Source organism: Diceros bicornis, chromosome 4 (assembly GCF_020826845.1).
Source record: "Diceros bicornis minor isolate mBicDic1 chromosome 4, mDicBic1.mat.cur, whole genome shotgun sequence".
Lineage (NCBI taxonomy): Eukaryota > Metazoa > Chordata > Mammalia > Perissodactyla > Rhinocerotidae > Diceros > Diceros bicornis.
This window is the reverse complement of record NC_080743.1, coordinates 37,558,578-37,586,170: the sequence shown is the minus strand read 5'-3', so window position 1 is coordinate 37,586,170 and position 27,593 is coordinate 37,558,578. Positions and strand designations below refer to the sequence as shown.

Here is a 27,593-nt window from a genome sequence, read left to right as displayed (position 1 = left end):
CTGCAGCCCTGTCAGTACCCAAGGAGGGAGAGCGACTTCACTCCTCCCCTCCGCCTCCTCCCTCCCTCTCCCCCGCCCTTTCCCGCAAAGGCATCTGGCTGGAGCGGTCCGTTAGGTGCTGTAGACACGGCTGGCGGGAGAACGCCTTTGGAGTGGAGGGAGCCCAAACAGCTTAGGGTAGAAAAGCAAGCTTTGTCAGCAGTGCAGAGAGAAGTGGGGGGTAGGAAGCAGGGTGGCGAGGATTGGCTGAGAGAGAAAGAAATTGTCAACCCCAAATGCGCAGGCTTTAGCAGAAACCTGAGTCTGGCCCTGCTAGACGCCAAGATCTGAGTTCTCCCTAATGGGAGTTGGCGCTCCCGGAGGCCGAACTTTGCGAAACCAGGTCTGTCTTCCTTCCCCAATCTTAGTGGTGCTCACTTTCCTGAGGAGCAGGCGACGCTGGATTATTCCTCTGTGTGACTTTTCCTGGTGGATAGTCAGAGCCTCATTAGGACTGTATTTGAATTTTGAAGTAAGTTATGCTAATTATGTTGATTAATTCATTCATTTTCAGGGATAGACAGTAGATCCTTTGAAAGTGGAATCCATCAGAAGTTGCATTTTACCTCTGGTACCTGGCCATCAGCTGTATTGGTCAGTTCTGTCAGCAGTTCTGCCCTCTGCTGGTTTTCTTTATTATTTGGAATTCAAGCATCTGCCTTAGTAAATGAGGCCTCTTAAAATCCTTCTCACTACAGTGATGATGGAAAAGGACACTGGATTTAGGAAGGACAGATATACCATTTATTTTTCAGTTTGTCACACACACGTGGGGACAAAAGTATCATAATGGCAGCTATTTATTTAAAAATATAGAAACAGACTTTCTTTAATGAAGACAGATGAAATATAAACTCAAGAGACCCCATTAACAGGCATTCAGGGATTATTTCACTGGAGATATTTACGTTCCTTTTCCACATTAGACCTTCCTTAAATCTCTGAGGATATCACAAAGATCGCATTTTTACACTTGTAATGTACAGTTTTCTCTTTTCGGTCTAGCCACATTTAAACACTTTTAAACAAACATCTCAGTACTACACCAAATAAAATGAGGAAAAAGAACCTTTCCTATTATTATAAAGCTAAGTAATATGACAAATAGCAAAGTTTAAGGACCATATGTTGTTTCTGATTGTCATTTCTGATGAAATGTCTTGAAAGTTAGATGACTGTTGGATGTTCATATTGTAAGATTTGGTATTTGTTACACCAAGGTACTGGGTGCTTATGTCTTAGTGGGAAGCTACATATTTACTTAAACCTACTCTTGTAGACATTCTTGCCACCTAATAAATTTCAAAAAGGAAATAATAGTATATTTGCTTTACAAGGAAACATTGGTCTGAATCATCACCCAAGGGAAAAATAAACCCAGTGTCTAGTTCTCATACTAGCCTTTAGATTTGCAACTGAAGTAACCCTGAGTAGGATTTTATTCCAGTTTCTAAATTATACACTAGCATTATACTATAATTTATTGATTTCACTGAGATACAGTGGTGTGATTTGGTTACTAAACCAAAAGATAATTTAAAATGCCTATTTTCATCTAAAATTTGTATTTCTTAGATTAAAAACATTAAAGCCTTAAAAAGTTTTGGTTCATAGTAAGTTAGACTCTAATGAAACTGTAGTTAGGATCCTGAAGCATCTACCTTGCAGAGAAAAGTTCTTTGAGTGAATGGATTAAAAGAAAATTTATGTCACACAGAGTCATATTTTACTTTGCAAATCCAAACCCTATAACTTGATAATTTTTGACATACTTATTCAAAATTTTTAGCATTTATTATGATTTAGTGTTTTATTTTTATAATATATTCATTTGCATTAACTTCAATTTCGTGTTTCATATACTTGTCTATCATTAACAAATGTTTTATCTCAAGAATTTATGGGTTTCTTTGTCAATTTAGTTCGTTACTTATTATAGATAGGACCTGAGATTTACCTGGAATTTGCAGTGACTACACAATTAGTCCATTACTTATTGTAGATAGAACCTGAGATTTACCTGGAATTTATAGTAGCGGCACTGTGATTGTGTTAAGATAGATGGTTTTAAGAGTTTTAAGTAAGAGTTAAGCTATAATTGGGTATGAGGAAAACAAATATCTAATTGAATCATTTTTTACTAATTAAAATGGTACTCAACCTTTGGTGGTGGTGTATTGCAAACAGTTGATTAATTTTGTGGAGAACTTTCAAAGCTTGTCAGCAATTGTAGAGAGCCCTGCTGGAGTGTTGTTTTGAGTGCCCGGGATCAGCAGGTGAAATGGTGCTGACTTCCAGAGTATGTGCTAATCCAACTTCCCAAAGACATCAAGTTTGTCCCTGTGATTACTTAATGAGATATGCTTCTGGTAACAAATGTTAGATAAGATTATGAATATTGTGTCTTTCCGTTTGTTTGTTCAAATCAAAATTAGCAAAGTCTGTAATAGAGAAACAATAAAGAAGAATAGGTATCTTTGAGAAGGATCTTCCCACATGTTTCATATAGATAGCCTCAGTCTAGGTGGCACATAAATGTTCAGTTATTTATAAACACTTTCATGCAATTGTTTATTAGTTTTGAAATTAAGTTTATTAATATATTAAAGTGACAATTTACTTCATAACTAATACTTAACCAAGAGTCTACTTTGTACTAAGAAGTATTCTCATAGTTTGAAACAAAATTATGAAGTTGCAAAATGAGAAATATAAATATATCTAGATAGTATGATAGCTTACAATATATTTATTAATATTTTAGGTTCTGTGTTTGCCTCAATTTTTGATTAAAATAGAAGGAGCACATTATTCAAGTTGAGTTATCCCTAAAATACAGCAAGGCAAACATGAGGCCTTTTTCAGATTTGTGAGTAGGATTCCTATCTGACAAAACATCTAAGTGGCCACCTTTCTTTTCTAAAAATTTGCTTCTTTTCTGAGACAAATTCTCTTCACTCTGGTTAGTTTATTGAAGCGCTGCCTATTTAATGATAACGAATGGACTCAAACTTGGTTGACAGTGTGTAATAAAAAGCTGAATTTTTCAAAGAAAGAAAAGATGTTTAGATGAGATTTTTTTAAGAGAATGCTACAGATAGAAATTGCTTCTCTATACTACCTTCTCACTTTACAAATGAGGAAACTAAGGCACAGCAAAGTTGTTAGTTGAATATTCTTTCTCACAAAAACAAAACATATCCTTATAATATTCAAGATTTTCCTGAATGAGTAAGGTGAAGATCTGTAATAATGATAAAAATCATTATCTTTAAATAATAGTAGTCTGAGACTTTATGGAATGACGGAATATTACTTAAATATATATGTGCTGCAGTTTAGATTAGGGGGAAGATGGATTAAGTAAAAATGACAGATTTAAAGAAAATCAGATAGCAAATCGAGTTATAGAATGCATTTAAAAATTCCTTAATTGCCTGAGTTTGGAGAAATTAATTTTTGATCATTTGTATTGTTAATATACCTAATAGTCTATAAGATTATCTGTATCATAGTAGAAAGCATAAGAATTTGTAAAATATTTTTTGTACACCCTTGTTGCGGGATTAAGATCATAGTTTTCTATCCTCTAAGATAGTTAATGGAGGACCAGGCCCAACTTTGAGTTTTCAAGAAGCTAAGAAAATCATATATTTATTTTAAATAAGTCAAGTAATGTCAAATTTCTATGCTTTTCATGTTGATTTTAGATTGATTGAATGATATATATCATATATATAATAATATGACTTTCATTAATAAGTCAAATAATGAATCGATTATTACTTGATATGAATTAAGAGAGAATCTTTTTCCAAACAAGTGGTCAACTTTGGGAAAAAATAGGAGAGCACTTAGTAGTGCAAATTGTAATTAAATTCTTTTTTTGGATTCTCAAAGCATCTGAAACCACATAAACACCTTTTACCTCAGGAATAAATGGACAGTTCATCCACAAGGAAGAGCTCACTCTTCCTGGGATACCGTGATATTGATTGTGCTGTCAGTAACTGTGACAAATTTTACTGCCATATGTGCAATTTCAGGGAAGAAACGAAGAATTCAATTTTATTTCTCTACATTTATTTCTAGAAGTTCAATCAAAAAGAGCTAGTATTTCTACCACATGAAGAATTTTCCTGTTTTTAGGGAAAAGCAGTACAAATCCTTAGGGTCCTGAAGAAGATATTCTGGAAGCTAATAATTATACTCATGATTAACAATTTGTATAAACATGGGATGTTATAAATGCTGAGCCATCCCCATCATTTTACATAATTTTTAGTGATTATATTTTGGTATTTAAAGACCAGAGTTCTATTGTATCCCAAATACACTTTTCTTTCCTTCCTACCTTTGGAGAAATCATTAAGGGCAGTTGGTGTAATCATTAGGAATTCAAGGCAACTGCAGAGTGGGGGCTGCGAGCTGATCTTTGTTTCTGCTCTCGCTCCTCCACTTCCCTGGTTTAACACTGGGGAAATGTGACCTGAGCTGGGAGTGGTGAGAGGAAACCAAATTTTTTTTTTTGGACCATTGAAGTTTTGTTCCTTAGCAAAGAAGAAAGAGAGGTGTACGCAGGTGCTATGAAAAGTTGCAGTGTTCCCTAAATTCTCTCACTGAAGAGTCAACTTTAAAGGCAGTTTTCATTGTAGCTTTTGGTATACTCCTGACTTCCCTACATTGGACTTTTTTCATCTAATTTCTCTTGTAATTTAATTTAAAACTTAAAATTTGTTTTTTCCCTTTTAAGCTGCCTTCTATATTACAATGCGTCCAATATATTTATTTCTCCTTTCTTCAAAACCCTAATACAATTTTATTTTTCTAGGTGAGTAATTTTTTTTCTACTTTCAGTTGTGTCAGACCTCAACATGAATAATATTAGCTGGTAGAGAAGGTGAAAGTCAATTTTAAAGTGATTTAGTGAGTAATATCTATTTATCAGTTGCAGTCTCTGGCCTGCTACTGACTTGGCTAGTGGTTCTTTAGACATTGGCTGATTACCAGACCTACTGTTATCTGGTAAAATAAACTCTTTGCTTGCTGCTCATGGAATTAGAGACAGTGCTATTAATTTAGGAGAAAGAACTCAGAGAAAAGAAAGGTTATCATATTTCAGAGTAAGAGACCAGCTTAAATACGAATTGACAATTGAGAACTAAAACAAACCTGTGTAAAAGTGCTTTAGCACAATCAACTTTTGCAATCCCGTCAAACCTTCTTTTTTTCCTTGAAAAGTATTTCTTTCTTATTTTAACCAAATTTAATTGCTCTTGAATGGCCTTGTACTCTACAGGCAAATGAAGGTCCCTATTCATAGAACTTGAGCGCATAGAGTGTCAGTGGAAGCTTCCTTCCTCTGTCTGACTGGTAAACTGACATCCGGGCTTAAAGGAGTGAACCTTAGACTGAATAAGGTGGTTGGCTTTCCTTCCTCACTCGGATTTGCACATACAACTTCCCGAAAGGATGACTGCCTGAAAGAGCAGCAGTTGCTATTCCTGACAAAGCTAATAAGAAACTCTCGTGCACTTTCGTACTTTGTGCTCTTAGATAGCTCTGCAGAGAAAGGAGAGCCAGAAATATTGGAGTGGTATTTTCTTTGACTTCTCTCTTCGGACTAGAGTCTAATAGAGGAGCGCAATTTACTACTCGCTGTCATTCGTTTTTGAACACTGATGGGTCTTTGAAATACTTCACTGGTTTTGAAGATAAAATGTATTGTCTAAGTGGCTTAGCCTGATGTAGAGTGCCCTTCAGGATGTGGCCCTTCTGTGTATCTCGGCTCCTGACCAGCCATTTACCACCTTCTGCAACCCCATCCCATTTACCCTGGATTTCAGCCGTGTTAAACTTTTTGCCCATATTGTCCCCTATCTTTGAATGCACTATTCTCTTTCCCTGGACTGTCTGTTCCCTTCTTGTCTAAACACCTCCTCATACTTTAGAATTTAGCTCGTATCTCCAGCTTTCCTTCATCTCTCCAGTCAGACAATCTTGCTCTAGAGTCCTTGCTGTTGATCATTTCTACACATTTACTTTGTTGTGTGTTCCGATGCTTCTACACAGCCTCCTTATCTTATTTTATGATTATGGAGCCCTGGGGCCTAACATTAATGCACAAAGTATACAGCTGCACTACAGTCAACATCATGTCAATTGTGTGAATAACTTGAATGCCACCAAGGAGAAATATAAAGGGTCCTTGGCAAAATGTGATGTTATAATTCAAGTAGCTCTTCAGCCTGCGCTTAAGTTCAGTGGTGGAGGCCATATCATTCTTACCATTTTGTGGACAAACCTAAGCCCTAGTGATGGTGGAGAACCCAAAGGGGAGTTGCTGGAAGCTAGCAAATGTTACTTGGTTTCCTTTGGCAAATTTAAGGAGAAGTTGACAGCTGTATCTGATGGCGTTCAAGGTTCAGATTCGGATTGGCTTGCTTTCATTAAGTAACAAGGATACTTACAGATTGCTGCTTGTTCTAATCAGGATCCATTGCAAGGAACAGGTCTTATTCCACTTTGAGGGATTGATATGTGGGAGTATGTTTATTACCTTCAGTATAAAAGTGTCAAACTTGATTATCTAAAAGCTTTTTGGAATGTAATCAATTGGGAAATGTAACTGAAAGACACATGGTTTGCAAAGTATGTATATATAATTATTTTAAAAATTACTCATTTGTATCTTAGTCTTCCTCTGGGAGTTGCTGGAGGGTAATAACTGTGCTTTAGTTTTTGTTTTTGTCCCCAGTGTCTACCAAGATGCTAGAATACACAATATATGATATAGTCACTATTTAGATTGTGAATTATCTTCTTACTTTGCCCAGCAGACTGGAACAAGGTTAAAATCTCGTTAACTTGGAGTGGTGTGAAATGACCTCCTCATGTCGTGTTTTTAGCAGTAATTAGATCCCCCCTCCCTTTTTCTTTACTCATTCTCTGAAAGTGAATGGGATTTCTCTCTAGCTTTCTTCATCTGGAAGACAGTTTTGCACGTTCTCTCTATAGATGCCTCTAAATATTTGAAGCTACTGATCAACTATTTTACTTGTAAAACTGTAGTTTGCATTAAGATAGTAATCTGATAGAGAAAAACATCATATGAAGTGGTATTTTTCCTTTAACAGCAATATAAATCATCATTTCACTTGTCTACTGGTGAACAAGAAAATTTAATCCAAGAATGACGTCAATCTGTAAAAGTAATAATTGAGAATGTTTCTGTCATATATTTATTTTTGAGCCTTTTATCTCAGTTTTGTATGCTATTAGGGATTGTCTGATTTTGCTTAAAAACTATGGGAAAGAGTAGCCTATCTATATTTATTGCTTTATGATTATTTTAGTAAACTCATTCTTCAGGTTAGAAAGTAATTTAAATATTATGTGTATATATATGGTTATTATATTATGAAGTACCATCTTTAACCAAGGAGTATATAAAGTTTCAAGTGCTTAATAAGATTAATAAACAGTAGCTATAGAATTGTTTTGGAAGAAAGTTCTGTTTTTTATATTCTATTACTTTTCATAGTATATTTTAGTTACACTAAAATCATTAGGATAGGTATCTTTATCTGTTTTATTTAGGGTGTCCCAAGCACATGGGACAATACCTGTCACATAGTAGGCATTTGATAAATCTTTGTTGAATGAAGTGAAGGTGTTGGTTGCAGCTCTAATGCATTACTCTTCAATAACCTAAGTCAGAAATGTCATACTTTTCAAATATCACACTCTCAACTGGCATTTGTTCTTTCCTTCACCATCCTCAGAGTTGTGATATTATTTCTGCTTTCAACTGTCAGTTCATATAAGCGTTTATGATATGAGAAAGTTCAGAATTGAGGCTATTCAATAACTGTGAAAATTAAATGACTATCTTCTATGTGCAATAACTGTGTTCGGTGCTGTGACTACAAAGACAGTATGCCAGTCGTTATGCTCATGGAGTATGTGTGTTACTAGGAGAGTGCTGGGGCTAGGAAAGTGGGCAGGGGCCACATATACTTTCTGTATAGCGTGGAATCATGTGACCAATTAAAAAGTACAAGGATGCTGCTAAGTTCGCAGGTCAGTGCATACATTTATCCATGCTGAGTGGTCTCTATTGATTGTAACCATTGGATCCTCTGACAAATAACCAGTAACTGGGGCCATGTTGCTTTTTCTGGAATAGCCAACCTACTGTAAAGTCATCTGGGGTTCTCAACAATAATTAGTGCATTTAAGTCAACCTTGATATAGAGTTATGGCCATTGTAGACTTGAGAAATATATGAATGAATAATCTTCCTATTTTATAAGGGAGTATATTGAACAAATGTGTGTACACATTTATAAAATCTGTTATAAGACAAAGAAGTAGCCTAACATCTCTAAACCTTATGTGATTGTTCTTTTTATTACCCAAATTATAGCATGTTTAGAATGTAAATTGTAAATAGTGGTTTTTGTCTCAGAGGATTAACATATTGGACCAACATCTCTATTTTGATTATTTGAGAGAACAAAATATTTAATAGAAGCTTTTTTAAATCATAAAGATTTCTTTCAGGGGAAGTTACATCAAATAGAGTTTTAAAATAACAATGTCATTAAGTTAATTATAGCTTTAAATAACATTGATAGGCTGTCAACTTCCAAAGTTTTTTTTCTATCCCAGATCTCTTCCCTGAACTACAGACTCATATACTCAACTGCCTACTCAGCCATTTCCAATGGCATTTACGTATGATGTCATCTCAAAATTAGCATGCCCTAAACGGAATCGCAGAACTCCCCTCCTGAAACCTGTTCCTCTCACAGTCTTCCCCTTCTCAGGTAACGGCAACACAATCAGTCATGACGTTTGAGCCAAAAGACTTGGAGTCAGCTTTGCCTCCTTTGCTCTTATATCCCACATCCAACCTATCAGCAACTCCTGTCTGCTCTGTCTTCAGAATATATCCAGAATCTGACCCAGTACTTCATTTCTCAGTCCAAAATAACAAAATTAATAAAATTTTACATCTCAAAGATTGCAGTTGCTTCCTCTCTGCTCTCTGATTCCTCTCCAGTGCCCCTATACTCTGTTCTCAACACAGCAGCCACAATGGTCTGAAAAATTAGTTGGGTCATGTTACTTATCTCCCCTTAACTTCCAGTGGTTTTCCATCTCACTTGGAATAAAATCCAAACTCCTTGAAGACCTCACAAGACTTGTACAATCTGCCTTCAATGTCTCCTCACCCTTACTTCTCTGACCTCATCTCTTATACCTCTTTTATTTGCTTTGCTGGAGACATATTTGTCTCCTTGCATTTCCTCCAACAACTCAGGCCAACTCTTGTCTTAGGTTCTTTACAGTTGCTATTCCTTTTGCTTAGGATGTGATTCTGTAAAAATATCATAAGGAAGCCTCCTTTGCCTTTCCAGACTTTGCTCAAACATCATCTTCTTACCAAGGACTTTCTTGTCTTCTTTATTGGATATTAAAATCCACCTCCTCATCCCTCCCTATACTCATTTATTGATTTATTTTTATCCTCAGTACTAATCAAATATTTGTCATGTATAAAAAGTTATGACATTTAAATAAAGATCGAGATTTTATTTTAAGATTTTATATAAAATGTAAAATTAGATAATTCTGGAGAGCAAATGTTGCCTTAAATTATTTGGTCAGCTTCTAGGCCATGTTTATCCAAATAATTCCCATAGTTTTTCACTTCATTTTAGATATTTAGACGTAGTCAATATGACAGCCAAATTCCACATACTAAAGCCTTTTACTTTTTTGATGGATACCATGCACATTGATCCAGTTGTTTTAAGAGGTTATAGTTGTGTAGAAATGGAAATGGGAGTTTGTACTTTATTTCCCTGGCTTAACAGAGCAACGAAGTAGGACTTGGGGTTACTTACAAAGTAGATGGTAAATATACCCAGCTGAAGACCTAGAAAGCAGTTATAGATTAAACATTGTCAAGGAAATATACACACGTGCTGATATTGAAAGAAAATTTATTTATTGTTCTTAATCAATCCTAAATCTAGGATCCTGTGTTTTATGGATTTCTCTCAACCACTGGTTAGGTCAGAATTAGAATAAACAGTCAACAATGGAATGTGAATACAATTGATTTTGATGGGAGTCACACGTTCTCCATTAGTTCCACTTCAGAATATTTCATTATGTATTTTTTTCCCTGAGCTTTCTAATTTTGAATTTCACTGTGTAACTGATTTTTTAAAACTGGTATTTTCATTGAATTGTAAGGAAGTGCATTTACATTTGATCATTGGGTTTCTATTTTCTGAAATGGCAGTACCCATGGGCTTGTTAGGGACTTAGCTTGATGAAATTAACTATAAAATTCCCGAAACTCCAGGCTACTGTTTTATATTGTCTTTGTTTATGTCGTTCTCAATTTGATGCTATTCTTTGTATGAATATCAAACACCCATTTTTTTCCCAAGATGCCCATCAAAAACTTGAGCCTTGAGATGTTTATATTTATCTTGTTCATATTTTTTTTCTGTAGGGAAATATATTCTCTAAACATAGGCTTAACATGGCAAAGCATTTAAGTTTATTATGGAACCCCTTGGGGGAAAATGAACTCTAGATAGCATTATGGAACACTGCCACGTCCAGGAGTATTTAATGGAAACTATACAACTACAATTTTGTATACTTGTTAGTGTCATTGGGTTAATTCCAATTCCTAGTGACCCTGTGTACAGCAGAGTGGAACCCTGCCTGGTGGTTTTGCACCATTCTCTCGCCTTCTGGTGCTATATCAGACAATAGTCTGCTGCTATTTGTAGGGTTTTCATGGGCAATTTTTTCAGAAGTGTGTGGCCAGGTCCTTCTTGCTAGTCTGTCTTAGTCTGGAAGCTCTGCTGAAACCTGTCCACGATGAGTGATCCTGCTGGTATTTAAAATACTGGAGGCATAGCTTTCAGCATCACAGCAACATTTAGCTGCCGCAGTGTGACAACCGACAGACGGGTGGTGTGGTCCCCTGACTGGCTCCTAACCACTAGACCACCAGGGCTGGCTAAAACCACTAGACCACCAGGGCTGACTTATATACATTTAATTACAGTTTACCCATGTTTTCAAGTAGTTAATTTCTCCCATTTTGCACTTTTTTTTTAGCTACAAAGATTAGAATACAGAATACAGAAAAAAAGTCTGGTAATTTCAGCTAAAAAGGGTTGTGTTGGGACATAGGAAATTTATGTGATTTCTATTGATATTATTTGTGCCACATAGTCATTGAAAGATAAACTTCTATACCTTTTTAAATATGGGAGAATTTAGGTCAACATTTTATTTTCTAATACTTCATGTTGTTTGATAATACAAGACTGGTACCTAGCATATGTGTGTTTGAAATAAATGAAGGAATAATATCAGAAGAAAGACACTAAAATATTAATTTTTTTAAACTTTTAGTAACTAACTCACATCAGGGTTACTGTGTTTAAGCTATAGTTATATTGTCTATGCAATGCAAAGAAAAAATTATTAAAAGGGAAAATATACTAACATAAATATCAGTATATTTATGTCAAGTTGTGCTACAGGGTTGTAATGGAGCAGTGACCATGAAAATATAGATTTGAGACTCATTTGGTTGCTTAAGCTGTTGAATGTACCTAGGATAACATAAGAACGTGCTGGAGAGATTGCTAAGCATTGCCTAATCTTCATGGATGATGTCTAACGGATCTTTAGAGACAGAAAACTGTTCAGTCTCCTACTCTATTGTAAAGAGATTTCAGGATAGTCAGGGGAAGTGGATGACAGGAATCAAGTGAATTATAACTCCAGGGAAACATGGGTGGCACTCACTGGAACTAATAGAGGTGTTCAAAAGGTATTTTGAGGAAATAATGCATTTACATATTATTTTTATTGAGTGCTTGGTATGTGTTAGACATTATCCTCAGAGATTAAAATGCTTTATCTCATTTAGTTTTCAAAATGAGGTTAAGTTGAAGAAACGAAGTCTTAGAGGGGTAAATAGCTTACCCGAAGTCATACAGATAATAAATGCCAAACTTGGGGTATAAGTTATGCAGTTCCAAATGCAGAAACTGAGTTGTTAATTGTTGCCTATTCACTTGTCAAATCCTATGCTTTAGACTCTTTATTAAAAGCTTTTGTGATTTTGAAATGTAGCAGAGGATATGGTGGTGGTTAAATTGTAATAAATAGTCACTTCTCTCTCATTTTTTCTTTAGTCAGTCCTATATCCCACTACCCCGTAAACACAGCAGCATTCCTGTTTTTTTGATACTTATCTAGAGCAGCAAAGCATTTCATGACTTGGTGGGAGACGGTTTATAACTCTGTGTTTTATTTTACTTTTCTTTCTCTTTATAATGATATATTTCATATATGACCTGTGATGTGAAGTACAAGATAAGGATAAGTGACTCCCTAGAAGTGGGTAAAGCATCTACTTTAGAAAGGCCACTTCAGCCCTGTATTCTTGCCATACCTGAATCAAATGGAAACAACAAGACTTGGAAATCTCTTTAAGGTGCTGTTTTTAAAGGTCACTTCCAACCCTTTTCATTTTCCTCTCAGATTGGTGGGAAAGAAGCTTCAACTCTGAGGCAGGATGTAGCTGCTCTTTCATTCATTTATTAAACATACCTCTGTTGATTGTTTACTATGTGTCAACCGCTGTGCCATGGGCATACTGCAGTGAACGTCAATAGTGCTGGCGTCAGAGGGTTTACAATCTATCAGGGGATGGAGACATTAAACAATAAATTACAAGCTTAGCAGAGAAAGAGAGAAAAAAATATGTATAAGGTGGTGTGTGTATGTAACAGGGAAGTCATGAGCAAAATTTAGACATGTGCTGTGCCTGAGATCATACAGCCTAGAATGAAAATGAGATAATTAAGCAAGCAAACAAAATAGAGTGTGGAGTTATCCAAGGGGAATATAGGGCACTTGGGATGGTATGAGAGGGTCACATAACCAAGTATGGGAGGGATACGTCATGATTTCCTGAAGGAAGTCGTGCTTTGGCTGAGATCAAAAGGTTAATTAGGTCTGAGTCCACCAGGTTTCAACCCTGGCTTCCCATTAGACTCATCTGGGAAACTTTCGAAACATATGAATACCTGGACCCCCTCCAGTCATCCTAGTTATTAGTATTGGAGTAGGACCCAGGCATCCATGTTTTAAAAGTTCTCCAGGACATTCTAATGATAGAGTTGAAAAATCAGTCAATTATCCTTAGCGAACTGAGGAAGGATTGAAAAAACATCCCCAATAAAGGGAACAGTATATTTTAGAAGCTGAAAGAAGTTTATTTTAGCTGGAGCATAAAATTTGGGGCTGAGGAAGTGGATAGGATTTAGTGTGGCGGTGAATTTATGGTGAAGTGATTTTTCTCAAGAGGTCCTCTGTAGCCATGGTGCACCCAGGGAGAATTTGGACATCTAAATTTATTAAGTGTTGATGTCTTGTCAGGCAAGTATAACTACTTTCATTTCCTTGAACTCTGTGCTCTCTTGTATCTGTACTGCCATATTTGATATTTCTATCATCCTCCTCTTCACTGATGAACTTCTGTCCATTTTTCAGGACTCAGGTCAAAAAGACCACATAGTAGATGATATTTTAGCTTTTTTAGGTCATACAGTCTCTGTCAGAGCTACCCAACTCTGTCATTGTAGTGTAAAAGCAGATATGGACCATCTATAAATGAATGGGTGGGGCTATGTTCCAATAAAAACCTTATTTGTGGATGCAGAAATTTAAATTTCATATAGTTTTCATATGTCACAAAATGTTATGCTTCTTTTAATTTTTTTCAACCATTTAAAAATGTAAAACCATTCTTGTCTCATGTATCATAGAAAAATAGGCAGCAAGGAGGTCTAACCTATAGGCGTTGTTTTCCCACCCACTGTTCAAAGGTATTGTTACAAATACCAACTCAGTTCTCACAAAAACTCTTTTAGGTGACTATTTTTATTATTCTCATTTACAGATGTGGACACTGAGGCACAGAGCAGTTAAGTAATGTGTCCAAATCACACAAAAGCTAAGTAGCAGAGGTGAGGTTCAGAACCGGTCTGGCTCTTCACAACTATGCACTGCTGCCCTTTACTGCTGGTCATAGGAGTCCGTGGAGACGTTTAGAGGAAGAATTAATTACAGATGAAACAGAGCATTGGGAGATATTAGATCAGTAATCCATGTGGACAGTGAAGGCAACAAGGGAGAAAGGACTAAAGACCTGGGACAGATGGTCAATGAATGAGTGAGGGTGTTCAAGAGATCAACAGAACACAGTAGAAAAGACATATTGGGAGCTCAAAAATTTTTAAGTCAACAGAGCCCTATGGACTTCAGAGGAAGTGGCTTCTATATATTTTCACCCAATTGTATTTCATATTCAACCAAGATTTTATATAGTCCATGTGTGCGTGTGTGTGTGTGTATGTACCTGTTCTCTTCTAGTTTGGGAAAAAAGTTAAGTATACGCAAATAATTAAAACCCACTGGGAGGGCCGGCCCCGTGGCTTAGAGGTTAAGTGCGCGTGCTCCGCTACTGGCGGCCTGGGTTCGGATCCCGGGCGCGAACCAACGCACCACTTCTCTGGCCATGCTGAGGCCGCGTCCCACATACAGCAACTAGAAGGATGTGCAGCTATGACATACAACTATCTACTGGGGCTTTGGGGAAAAAAAAAGGAGGAGGATTGGCAATAGATGTTAGCTCAGAGCCGGTCTTCCTCAGCAAAAAGAGGAGGATTGGCATGGATGTTAGCTCAGGGCTGATTTTCCTCACAAAAAAAAAAAAAACCTACTGTGAAAAGTGCTTTGGGAGATAGGGACTGCTTCCTTGAGGGGATTGCATATCAGTTATATCCTACACATTCCTCAAGTGAGGTGGAGCTAAGGGTTTCAGACAGAGGGAGTATGATTTATAACGGCCCAGAGGCAGGAGAAAGAACACGGTGGGTTCTGGGAGGTCCCAGTCCTAGAGCACTGAGTGAGGAAGGGGTTAGGGATAATGAGAGAAAAGGACTGAGATGCAGTAGGGGTGGAACTGGGAGGATAAGTGGGTGTGTCCAGATCATCAAGATTTATATGCAAGGATGTGGATACCATCTGGAAATTAGTGGGGTCCTCAGAAGGAATTTAAGCAGCACATTGCCATGAGGCATGGAGCTTTAGAAACTCACTCAAGCTGTGGTATGCAGATTGATGAGAAAAGGCATGGAAACCAGTTAAATGGCTATTGTAGTAATGCACTGGACTCTGAAATCCTGTCCTCCCATTTAAAAAACCTACAGGTATACAATAAAGGGCAGAAAAAAATATTATTGAACAAAATATTGTGCTGAATTGGATACACTTGAAATGCTAATTGTTATCTGTGCCATCAGTATTGGCAACATAGAAACAATTGAAATATTAAGGACATTTAAGAATTGCTTTGAATATGGAAATTTCACTTTTTTATATATATCAAGTTAGGCCATAATAAATTACTGCTTTTAATCTTTAAACAGTTGCAGTTCAGTTAATAAAATATGAAGAAACTTCCTCACTTGTGTGTGTTTATCAAACCATAGAATACATATTATGAAAATTTGTTAAATGCTATGATTATGAGATCAAATAACAGGCAGAATTTCAAAGTGGCTTAATTTTTTGTTTAGTTTACTTGAAAGGAAAAAACTTTAAGACTTCATTAACTGAATTTTACATTTTGTAACTGATATGCCTTTTTAGAAAAAAAAAGTAGCTGAAATCTTTATTATATGTCTCTACTTTTTGTTTTTTGAAGAGTTAACTATTATTTCAGATCATGTGTTTATACAAGGAACTTTGTTAGGCTTTAAAAATAGAGCCCTTATTTTGAATCTTGTAGAGGGAGTGTGTTTTTATCATATTAATTTCAAAGTAGGAAGGAACAAATGTGACAAACCTGTGTTCTTGGATAGTTTGGAGAGAAGGAAAGTGTGGTCTATTTTATGTATTATTTTCCTATCTGTAGTTGGGACTCTCACCATGGGTCTGCATCCTTCTCTTCACAGAAGAAACAGCCTTCATAGCTGGGTTCATGTCTATCCTGGAGTCTTGATCCTATTCAGTTGTACTTTTGCTAGTAGTTTCAGAGCAAGAAGATAAGATAAAAGAAGCAGATAAGATGCTGTGGCTTTTAGAAACAGTCTCCTTCAGAGCAATTTATACCCTGAAACATGAATTGAGTTTAACTGAAAGCAAACATAAACATCAAGAATCAATTAACTGGCTCAAGATAATTTTAGTATATTTATGTTTTAAGTTTCTTTTTAGCAGAGTTTTTATTTATGGGGTACAGCAATGATCGTGGTGAAGTGGAGAGAGCCCAGGCTTGATATTTACCCAGACCTTAGGAGTATCCTTAGTTTACCCTCTGGTTTTCAATTCCTCCATCTGCACAGTAGGATAAGAACATATGCCCTGCAAGGTTTGTGAGGGTTAATGCCTGTGAAGAACTCAGCCCAGTGACTGGCACATATTAGGCTCTCTGGACATGGCAGCTATTATAGTTATTATTTTCTTAGTTTTATGATAAGAGAAAAGAGGAAAGTAAGAATGATCAGGTTCCTATTGGCCTAAAAAGTTGGCCTTTGAAAGCAAGACTAGTGGAAAAAAAAGTTCTTGTATACCACTATGATTCTTTTAAATATTCCAAAGCTGAACTAAAGAGTACCATATTTGATAAAGTTAACAATTCCTTTGAAATGTCTGATTTCCACAAATAAAAGGTTTTTTTCTTTTAAATAATTTGGAACAATGTGTACTCTCCTGGACTGTATGTTGATTTTCATTCAGAAGCTTGATGAAATAGGTAGACAGAGTCTTTAATATTAAAAGCAAGTACATTTGTTATACTGTAAGAGGCAAATTTTGTAAACCTCCGTTCACATATGTTTGTACATGTAGAAGTCAATACTCCTAAAATTTAATTAACTAAGGAAATTACTAGATGTACATTGCTCACAAGCACTCATACATTCATTTGTACATTCTATAACAGACTGATAGTAATTGTAAAAAAATATTAGTTGAAATTGTAATTTTCAAAGAACAATACTCTGTTGCAAGTTACTCTCTACTTTGTGGAATGTGATAAATTGTGGGGATGGTATTTCATGCTTTGGAAATCAGGCTCATCTTCATTCTCAATAAGTTCTCTCAGAGACAGTATATTTATAAAATACAACATATTCTGAAATTTGGTGGCAATTCTATTTTTTTAACTAACTGAAACTTTTCAAATCAATAATATTGGTTCTCACTTTCAGCCAGAAGAGATCTCTTTTTCTTCTGAACAAAACAGTGCTGTGTGCATCTATATAAATGTAGATACTGCCTCCCACATACTTATTGGGGCATATATAGAGCCTCCTTAATTAGAATCTAAGTACTTGAGGTAAAGACTACCTCTCATATATGCTCAGTGACACATTGGCTGGCACGTGGCCTCCTTTGAATATTTTTATTTTTGAATAAAGATAGAAAGCCAATAGAATATAAATATATTGAGTAACCTGGATTCTTTTTTTTTTTTTTTTTTTTGAGGAAGATCAGTCCTGAGCTAACATCCATGCCAATCCTCCTCTTTTTGCTGAGGAAGACCGGCCCTGAGCTAACATCTATTGCCAACCCTCCTCCTTTTTTTTTTTCCCTTTTTCTCCCCAAAGCCCCAGTGGATAGTTGTATGTCATAGTTGCACATCCTTCTAGTTGCTGTATGTGGGATGCCACCTCAACATGGCCAGAGAAGCGGTGCGGCGGTGCGCGCCAGTAGCCAAGCGCACGCACTTAACAGCTCAGCCACGGGGCCGACCCCCAGTAACCTGGATTCTAATGTCTGTTTTTATAACAATGCTTAACAACACATGATTCATATTTTGACTTGCTTAGTGAATTAAATAGATATTTAGTTGTAACCAGGGAATTTGAGGGTCTAAAAAAATCAATTTCGTCCTTTTATGTCTGGTTTATTTTATGTAGTGTAATGTTTTGAAAGTCCATCACAGTGTGTATCAGAACTCTATTCCTGTTTATGACTGAATAATATTCCATTGTATGTATATGCCACATTTTTTTAATCTGTTCATGTATTGATGGAAACTTGAGTTGTTTTCAGCTTTGGGCTGTTGTGAAGAATGCTGCAATGAATATTGGTGTACAGCTGTCCGATCGAGTCCCAGCTTTCAGTTCTTTTGGGTATATATCTGGGGGAATGGAATTGCTTGGTCTTGTGGTACTTCTATGTTTAGCATTTTGAAGAATATTGTATGATTCTAATAGACAGAAAGTAGGTTAGAAGTTACCAGGACCTTGGCAGAGGAGGAGAATGAGGAGTTATTATTAATGGTTACAGAGGTTCTGTTTGGGCTGATTAAAAAGTTTGGAAACAGTGGTGATGGTTACAAAACATTGCAAATGTAATTATGCAATTAAATTGTATACTTTAAAATGGTTAAATTGGCAAGTTTTTATGTTAGATACATTTTACTAAAATTTAAAAATCTTATAATATACTAAAAAACGTTGAATTGTACACTTTAAATGGGTGAATTGCATGGTATGTGAATTATATTCCAATAAAGCTGTTTAAAACATCAAGTTTATCCAAAGGGATCATACTTGCAAAGGGGAAGTTGAAGATTCCAAAGTTATTTTGTATTGACCACTTCACAGTAACAGGAGGTAGTTAGAATGGATTGGATTTGGGAAATTTATGCTTCTGCCAACAAATATCCCTGTGTTAGATACTCTAAGTCTACAAAAAAGGGGAAGAAAAGACAATTACTTGTCTCCAGGGACTTTCAATCTAAATCATCTTGAAACATGAAGAAATGTCCATGGAGTTACTCTGGTAAATTCAGAGGGGAAAATTCAGCAAATTATATATAGATACATACACTCATGCACACATATGCAGATACACACAAATTCATACACATATATGCTTTCTGGATAACTAACATAGGAAAGCACTCCAAACAAGGGCATTTTATTTTGTTACCTATTCTTTTTAACATCTTTCAATTTCTCTTTGTGTATACAAAATGGCTTAGTCACTGCACGTTTTACAGTATTTATGTATAACGTTTATTGGAAATTTGAATCTTCAAAATCATCTTTATTTAGATTATGGATAGTAAATCTATTAGAAATTAATGGATTATGTACAGATGCTGGCTTTCACTTTAATTCCAAATAATGCCATTACTTGGAATGATGAAAGATTTTATAAATTGTAATTGATGCATCAGAATGTTTGTAAATTCATATATACGGTACATTATATTCCAAATATACATATACACACACTCACACACAGGTATATGTATATATACATATGCAAACTATATATATATGCAAACCTTCAGTTTTTCTTTTCCATAAATTGTTTCCAGATTTTTAGGTATTTTTGTATATGGGAATGTTGTTATGGTTTATATATCTCTGTGCTGTCTCCTACCCAAATGTTAGAGAAGCATGGCAAGTGATAAATAGATTTGAGAAGTGGAGCAATAAACTATTTCCTCTGTTAAAAATACTCATATCTATATTAGATTATTTGTTCAATTATGTTTTTATTTTTTACTTATTTTTCAGCTGCTCCAGTTGATGTACTAAAAGCTCTAGATTTTCACAATTCTCCAGAGGGGATATCAAAAACAACGGGCTTTTGCACAAACAGGAAGAATTCACAAGGTTCAGATACTGCTTACAGAGTTTCAAAGCAAGCACAACTCAGTGCCCCAACAAAACAGTTATTTTCAGGTATGTTCACTTTATTACTACAACTACTAGTACTACAAAGACTTTACTCACTATTATTTCCTTTTATCGTGATATATAATGTACAATTATGGGGGGAAATAAAATTGTTTAATATATCAGAAACCAAATACATTGTGGTCCCCAGGGTGACCTAATGAAAATAACTAGTGACCTAATAATTACCGATCTTAATTCAATACAATCACAGAAGATAGACTTATTTGAAAATTTAATACTTTCTTCTTTTATTTCAAGATGACAAATCTTGAAGACAACATTGTGTGTAGTTCATGCTTGCATATAATCATGTAGAATTTATTTATTGGAGGAACATGGCAACTTTACCCTTAAGGACTACCCAGGTTGATTTAATGGGTATGTGGATTTAGATATGCTTAATGAATGTCTTCCTAAAATTAATGTGAATTTCTATTGAAAGAAATACTTCTTCAGTTGATGTTATAAAACAAATTATTCTGTATTATTTCTGGATCTTGTTCTTATCTCAAATATAATAAAAACCAGTCATATCTCATAGTCATTGGGAGATCTGGGACTAGAGATTTTGTAAGTCTTCACCTGATGTTATTGAAGAATACTTGGTGAATTTTTTTTTTCATTCCGTGAAAGCACTAATTGACCTACTAACACTAATTATCTAGAAATCATGGTAATGTAGGGAAAGGGAGTTGAGTGGTGAAATGACGATCTCTGAGCATCACATTTTCTAAGCAGGTAACTCCTTACAAGTCCTTGCCTCCTATTGGACACGTCAATTATTCTTCCTTATGACTTTACTAAGTTGAGTGTCCTCATCCTTATTTAACAGAAGAGAAACTGAGTTCCACTGAGGTTCTCAGACTTGTCCAAATTACTTGGGGTCAATATTTAATCCAGGTCATGTCTGTTTCAAGGCCAATATTTATTTTCTATATTATCAAATGTTCCTTTTTGGTGCTTTGGGATCTTTTTAGAAGCAATTTGTCATTTAAATTCTTCATATTGTCCTGTACTGTCTCCACCTAAAGGAATGTAAATACCCTATCTTCACATAAGCTGTTTTCTAACAATGGAAAAGTTATAAATCAAGGGACTAAAAATTACACAACAAGATAATATATCTCTCCTGGAAGGACATTTTAAAATATTTTTGAAAAGACATTTATTTTGATCATTCATCCGTTCTTCCAAAATATTTCTTGTTTTGCAATAATTTGTGGTGGACAAAAGTAACAAACTGTAAGTATAAAAAAAGTCAATGCGCAGTTTTTCTGACTTTGAAACTAAAAAAGTAAAATAGTTATTAAATCCATAAAATATTTTTTAAATCAAATTTAAAAGCTTTAAATAGTAAAACTCTAAGTTGTTTTTCTGTTTATCTGCACTCTTGTGTGAAAATAAGAAAGAAATGAGAATTTTTAAGAGAGAAAAACAGAGGAAAATAGATTAATGAAAAAGCTTTAGAAGCTGGTTTCTAATTTTTTATACTTTGGCTCATCATCTTAGGATGTTTTTCTGCCTTCCAATGTAGTAGTTAGTTAATTTGATTAATTTGATCATTTCGGTTGTTTTGCTCACAGAAAAAGAGTACAATGTATGCCTCTAAGATGTCCTCCCACACTGGTTAGAATTCATTGATATCAAAGTTTTTTTTTTTTTTTTCCTTCTCACAACATTGTGTCTTAAGCATATGATTCTAATGAGTATTTCAGAGAGGAAGAGACATCTATGATAGAGACCTCATTTTTCCCCACGCAAATGATTATAATCTTGCCTTCCTAGAGAGCAGAACTTTCTGTCAAATAATGCAAAATGAAAATTAATAAAAATTACCAATAACACATTCACCATTAAAAAAAATCTAAACAGTGTATATGTGAATATTATTCTTTATAAAATAAAAAAGATCTTTGTAAAATTATTTGGAATGACTTTTCTTCCGTTATGGGAAGACATAATACTTTTTTCTAATGAATAAAGTAAGCAGTAGTATTAGAAACTTCAACATTGGGGTGGGGGTGGGGGTGGGGGGGTTGTCAGATAGTCATTGTAATATTCTGGTAGACTTAAGAGATACGTCTTCCAAAGTCCCAGTCCTAGGTCCTTAATTTAAATGTCTGAGAACTTTGTGCATGTGAACTGAATAGAAGCTGTAATTTGCAAATTCTATCTGCCCTCTTTAGAATACCTGCTGTGGGACAGATAGTATGCAAGATACTATCTTGCATATACTATGCGAGAAACTTTGTGTATATTGATCTTTAGCTTCATAACCATTTGGAAGGGGAATATTTAAACCCAAGTTATGGATTAGGAGTTTGAAGTGTGAATTATTTGAATATAATCACAGAACCAGTGAATGATGTGAAGCTGAGAGACAGTCCTTGTTTCTATTAGACTAAAGTGGGTTTTTCCCACCATACAAAATTGTCTTCCCTGTCTAGTTTAAAAAGTCCTACTGACCACTAAACTACATCAGAAAGAGATTTTAGTTAAAGAGAGACATATTCTGCATGAAAAATATTAACCAAAACTTAAAAAATTAAAATCAAATAATAAAATTATTGTGACTTTTTTATATCAAATTTATTCATAGATGCAATATCTATTGATGTTAAAAGCCCATTTTAAGAATCACTATTCAATCTGATATACTTGGAGTGAATTATGGTTATTACATATATATGATTTATATATATGATTTATGTATAACACATATCTAAGGTAGTATAGCATTTTTTCTTTAACAATAGTCATTTAACAGAGTATACTTTATTCTTAGTTTGTATTTATAATTTCAAAACATTTATTAAGTCGAAAAATTCCAGATTTTATCTATCTGTCTATCTGTCTATCTATCTATCTATCTATCTATCTATCTGTCTATCTATCTATCTATATACTGATCACTGCTATTTCAGACAAAATTTCACATATGAAATGGTTGCATTTCTGTTGAACTAATATCATAGCGAATTCTCTCTGATACATTCAATCAGTTATGAACAACTTTGATTAGCATCTTATAAACAGGAAACTAAGGTGGGGTCCTTAGGTTAGACTGTGAACATTTTGACATCACCGTGATTATTTAGATAACTAAATTTCCTTTTTTAAAGGTCATAGCTTAAAGACTATAATTAATATCTTATTGCTTAATTTTAAATTTGGAAATAATACTTCCATTGAAAGAAAATCAAAAGATTTTACTCATTAGTGTAGCTTGAAAGTTGCCAATTTTCAAAAGTTGTGCCGTACAAATTGGATGATTAACTAAAATTTGTTATAATTTATTTAGTCTTATATAAATATAGTTTTTCCTGAAATTATTCCTTTCCTAAATGTCCCTATGTAAATATTATTTTATAATTTTTTGCAAAACTGATAGCTCATAATATTTTAGCAGTATTTTTTTCGATATACAAGATATTTAAGAAATTGAGGGAAGGAATTCCTATGGTTCTCAACATTCTGAGCTACTCAATTGAAGAAAAGTTTATTTGCTATGTAGCTTCTTCAGTAATAGGCTGAATTACCTGCATTTTTTATTTATAGTATAAGCAGGTAGAAAGTGTTTTGTTAATTGATGTGCTTTATTACAGTTCCATTTTATTTCCATGGTTATTTTTCTTCTGTTGATTTTTGTAATTATAAAATGTGATGTCTCTGTGACACAAATCCAATGAAACAAAACTATATATATATTCTTTTTTTTTTTTGCTATGATAGCAAAGCTTTTATGACCTACTTGTGATATAGCAAAGTTGTCTTGGTAAATTATTTTAAAAATTAAAATTGAAAAATTTAACAGAAACACTTTTTAGTTTGGAGTTATATATATATATGACATGATTAGAACTGAGTACTTAATATTAATTGACTACTTTCTTTGTGACATGCTCTTATTTAATTTTGACAACATTTTAAATAATTTCCATTTCATAAAAGGTCTTTCCACTACATTATTTTAAGTGACTGCATAGGATTCCACTGTATAGATGCTTTGTATTTTATTTAACTGGTCCCAACCCTTGCAGGCTATTTTAACATTTATAATTATAAATAATGTTCTGATGAATTGACTTATAATATCTACACATAAGCATCCCTCCTACCCTGAAAAATTCTTAGAAGTGGAATTGTTGGTCTCCTATAATCTTTTGAATTTGAATCCATGACATAGTCATATTCATAATACTTTTATTTTTTATACTATTGTGTATAATAGAATTTGGAATAAATGGGTTGAATATGGAAGCTCTTGGCCCAGATATCATGATTACACATTGGCCCAGGTATCATTGATACACATTGATTACACATGCACATATACACCAGTTTTGCCAATGGACAACTTTTTAATTGAAATAATCTTACCCTTAAAATAATAATGCCTGCTTTACTTATGTCTCATGGTAGTAAAAGGATCAAATACGATATATATGTAAAACTATTTTTGAAAGATAAAACCCACAATTTAACATGCAGTGTTTCTATAAAAATAAGTAGTTATTGCTTAGCTGTCTGAGATATATTTATGGTAATCATTTAACTGATATAATTATTTAATAAGTGCTTGCTAAGCATGTATGTAGATCTGACCTCATGCTGGATATTTGAGTTATGACGGTGATAAGGAAAAGAAAAGAAAAGACAGTCTGCCCTCTTGAATTTAGAATCAAATTAACCAAGTACTTAATAGTTCTGATTTATAATGACATAGCTTTTTATTAGTGAAACTGATGTATGTGTGATAGGAATGTATGATGTACAATGTTTTGTATGGTAAGAAAAACCAATCAGAAACTCCTTAGCTTTTGAAGGGATGACTGAAAGAATACCTTCATATATTTGCCCTTACAATGCCTCTGCCACAGATTAGACAAAGGCAGAAAATATAAATCTTACACCAAAAGTGGTACTTAATAAGTGTTTTAAAAGTGCTTACTGTGTGTTTGATATCCTACTGGCCCCGTGATTTTGTTTCCTAGCTTCAAATTGAATTTCACATAATCATTGTGCTTTGAATGAGTGGCTTTAAAGTTTGAATATACCTTGGACAATTATTGCAGAGAAAGCTTAACAGAGTCCTCTTCTCATTTGTTTTTTAAGATGTATTGTTGTTACTTTGAACTTAGGTGACTTACTAAGGCCACATAGAAAGTTCAAAAATAGTAGGGTGATCCAGGAATAATTTAGAAATTTGGAATTTCTGACCCTTTGGATTTCTTTTCTCAGGAGGAACTTTCCCAGAAGATTTTTCAATATTATTTACAGTAAAACCCAAAAAAGGAATTCAGTCTTTCCTTTTATCTATATATAATGAGCACGGTATTCAGCAAGTCGGTGTTGAGGTTGGGAGGTCACCTGTTTTCCTGTTTGAAGACCACACTGGGAAACCCGCCCCAGAAGACTATCCCCTCTTTAGAACTGTTAACATTGCTGATGGGAAGTAAGTAACACAATAATCCAATGTTTTAACTATGTTGAAAGCAGTTCTTTCATTTGATCATTCAACAAATATTTATCAAGTAGTTTTTCTAGGGACTGGTGATATAGAAATGAACAAAACAATACAATATCTATTCTTACATAATTTACTTTACAGTCTAGGTAGACAAATGATGAACAATAAAAAAACAAATTACTAATAAATGGTATATCAGGTGGTGATAAGTGAGAGAGAGAAATAGACCTGTGAAGAGTATTGGAAATGGTGGTGGAGGGTGCAGTTTTAAGGAGTGAGATCAGGGAGAATCTCACTAAAAAGGTGACATGTGAAGGATGTGGGGTGCATGCCGTGCTGATAATTAAAAGCGTACTATTCCAGTAGGAAAGGAAGCAGATACAAAGCCTCTGATTCCATTGGTCTGAGCAATGTCAAGGATGGCAGCGTAGCAGGAGTAGAATGGGATGGGGAGGCTGGAGAAGTAATGGGAGGCCAAATGGTGCAGCACATTGTAGGCGATTATAAGCACTTTGGGTTCTATTCTGAGTGAAATGAGAAGTCACTGTAGACGTTTTGAGCAGAGGAATGACCTGGTTTGACTTACCTTTTACCAATCATATTAACATATGATATCAATTAATATTGATGATCATAGGAAACCTTATATAATACTATACTTCATATGTGCTGTATACCATTCTAAACACTTTATACATAGTTGAATCACTTAATTTTTCACAACTCTTTGAAGAATGTAACGTCAATAACTGTTTTATAGATAAGGCAACTGAGGCACAGAGAGTTTAGGTAACTTGCCTGAGGTCGTATATTTGGCGGAGATAGGGTTTGAACTCAGGTAGTCAGACTTTCCAGTAACCACCACATTCTTCTGAAAATCGTGCTGAATTCTGAATTCTGTGTTGTGAACATTGCCTTTCACTTAGGAAGCAGCTAAATACAAATAAGTGATTATTAAATTTACTTGGTATTTTATTGCTGAATCTAGGCTTCTAAAAATAGATTTATCTGAAATATGACATTTGGTTATAAGACATAAGAAGGAAATAGCAGTGCAAATAGGAAAAAAAATACACACTCTCTTTGTCAGGACCATGGAGAAAGCTTTAAGTCTCAGTGTCAGAAAAAACTAGGCTTTCATGAGTAATTTACATTATTACCCTTAATACTTAACATGAAAAGTGATGATAGTTCTATAAAAGAAAATAAATCAAGGTAAGGAGTGTAGGAGGTACTGTTTTAGATAGAACCGTCCTCTTTGATATGGTTGCATTGAGCAAAGACATGTTGGAAGTGAGAGAGTGAGCCATGTGGGGATATGGAAGAAGAGCATTCCTGGCAGAGTGAAGAACATGAGCAAGGAACAACAAAGAGGCAGCAGTGTGGCTGGAGTGCAGGGAATCAGAAAGCAAAATGTTGGGCATGAGGTCAGAGAGGACCGAGGGACACTCTTGTGAGGCAGTGTAAGGACATCAGCTTTTATTGGGAGTATTAGATGGTTTTTAGTAAGCCTGAGGATTGATCTAGCTTATATTTTAAGATGATCACTCTGATTGCATCAGAGTGGAAGCAGAGACCCGTTAGGAGTCTAGGAGAGAGAGATGGCAGCTTAGACAAAGTTGAGACACATTGGATTCTGCATATGCTTCGAATATAAGGATTGACGGGAGGGGCCGGCCCCATGGCTCAGCGGTTAAGTGCCCGCGCTCCGCTACTTGCAGCCCGGGTTCGGATCCCAGGCACGCACTGATGCACCGCTTGTCGGGCCATGCTGAGGAGGCATCCCACATACAGCAACTAGAAGGATGTGCAACTATAACATACGACTATCTACTGGGGCTTTGGGGGAAAAAAAAAGGAGGAGGATTGGCAATAGATCTTAGCTCAGTGCTGGTTTTCCTCAGCAAAAAGAGGAGGATTGGCATGGATATTAACTCAGGGCTGATCTTCCTCACAAAAAAACACAAAAACAAAAGAATTGACGGGATTTTCTGATGATGTGAATGTGTAGGATGAGAGAAAGAGAATAATTTAGAATGACTCCAAAACTAAGAGTTAATTTAGTATTTTGAATATTGTGTGTGATACCATGATAATGACATCATTGTTCTCAAAGCTTAAATTAATTAAAAAAAATACCAAGTTTAGAGTCCTAATCAGCTTTTAACAAATGAAATCATTTTATTTTCTGTTAATGAAAAGTACATACCCACAATAGTGGAGGTGGTTTAAGTTAGGACACATGCTTCTTGGCAGAA

General features: G+C 34.9%; 1 protein-coding gene and 1 pseudogene across 1 annotated transcript in view; both read left to right on the top strand.

Annotated features, from left to right (window-relative positions):
- Positions 1-27,593, top strand: part of COL11A1 (collagen type XI alpha 1 chain) — a 206,523-nt gene that overhangs the window by 1,298 nt on the left and 177,632 nt on the right. The window contains exons 2-3 of the mRNA XM_058538650.1: positions 19,701-19,868; positions 25,107-25,320. Coding sequence (XP_058394633.1) covers positions 19,701-19,868; positions 25,107-25,320 — 382 coding nt within the window. The remainder of the gene's footprint in view (positions 1-19,700; positions 19,869-25,106; positions 25,321-27,593) is intronic.
- LOC131405017 (superoxide dismutase [Mn], mitochondrial-like) lies at positions 341-9,848 on the top strand (annotated as a pseudogene).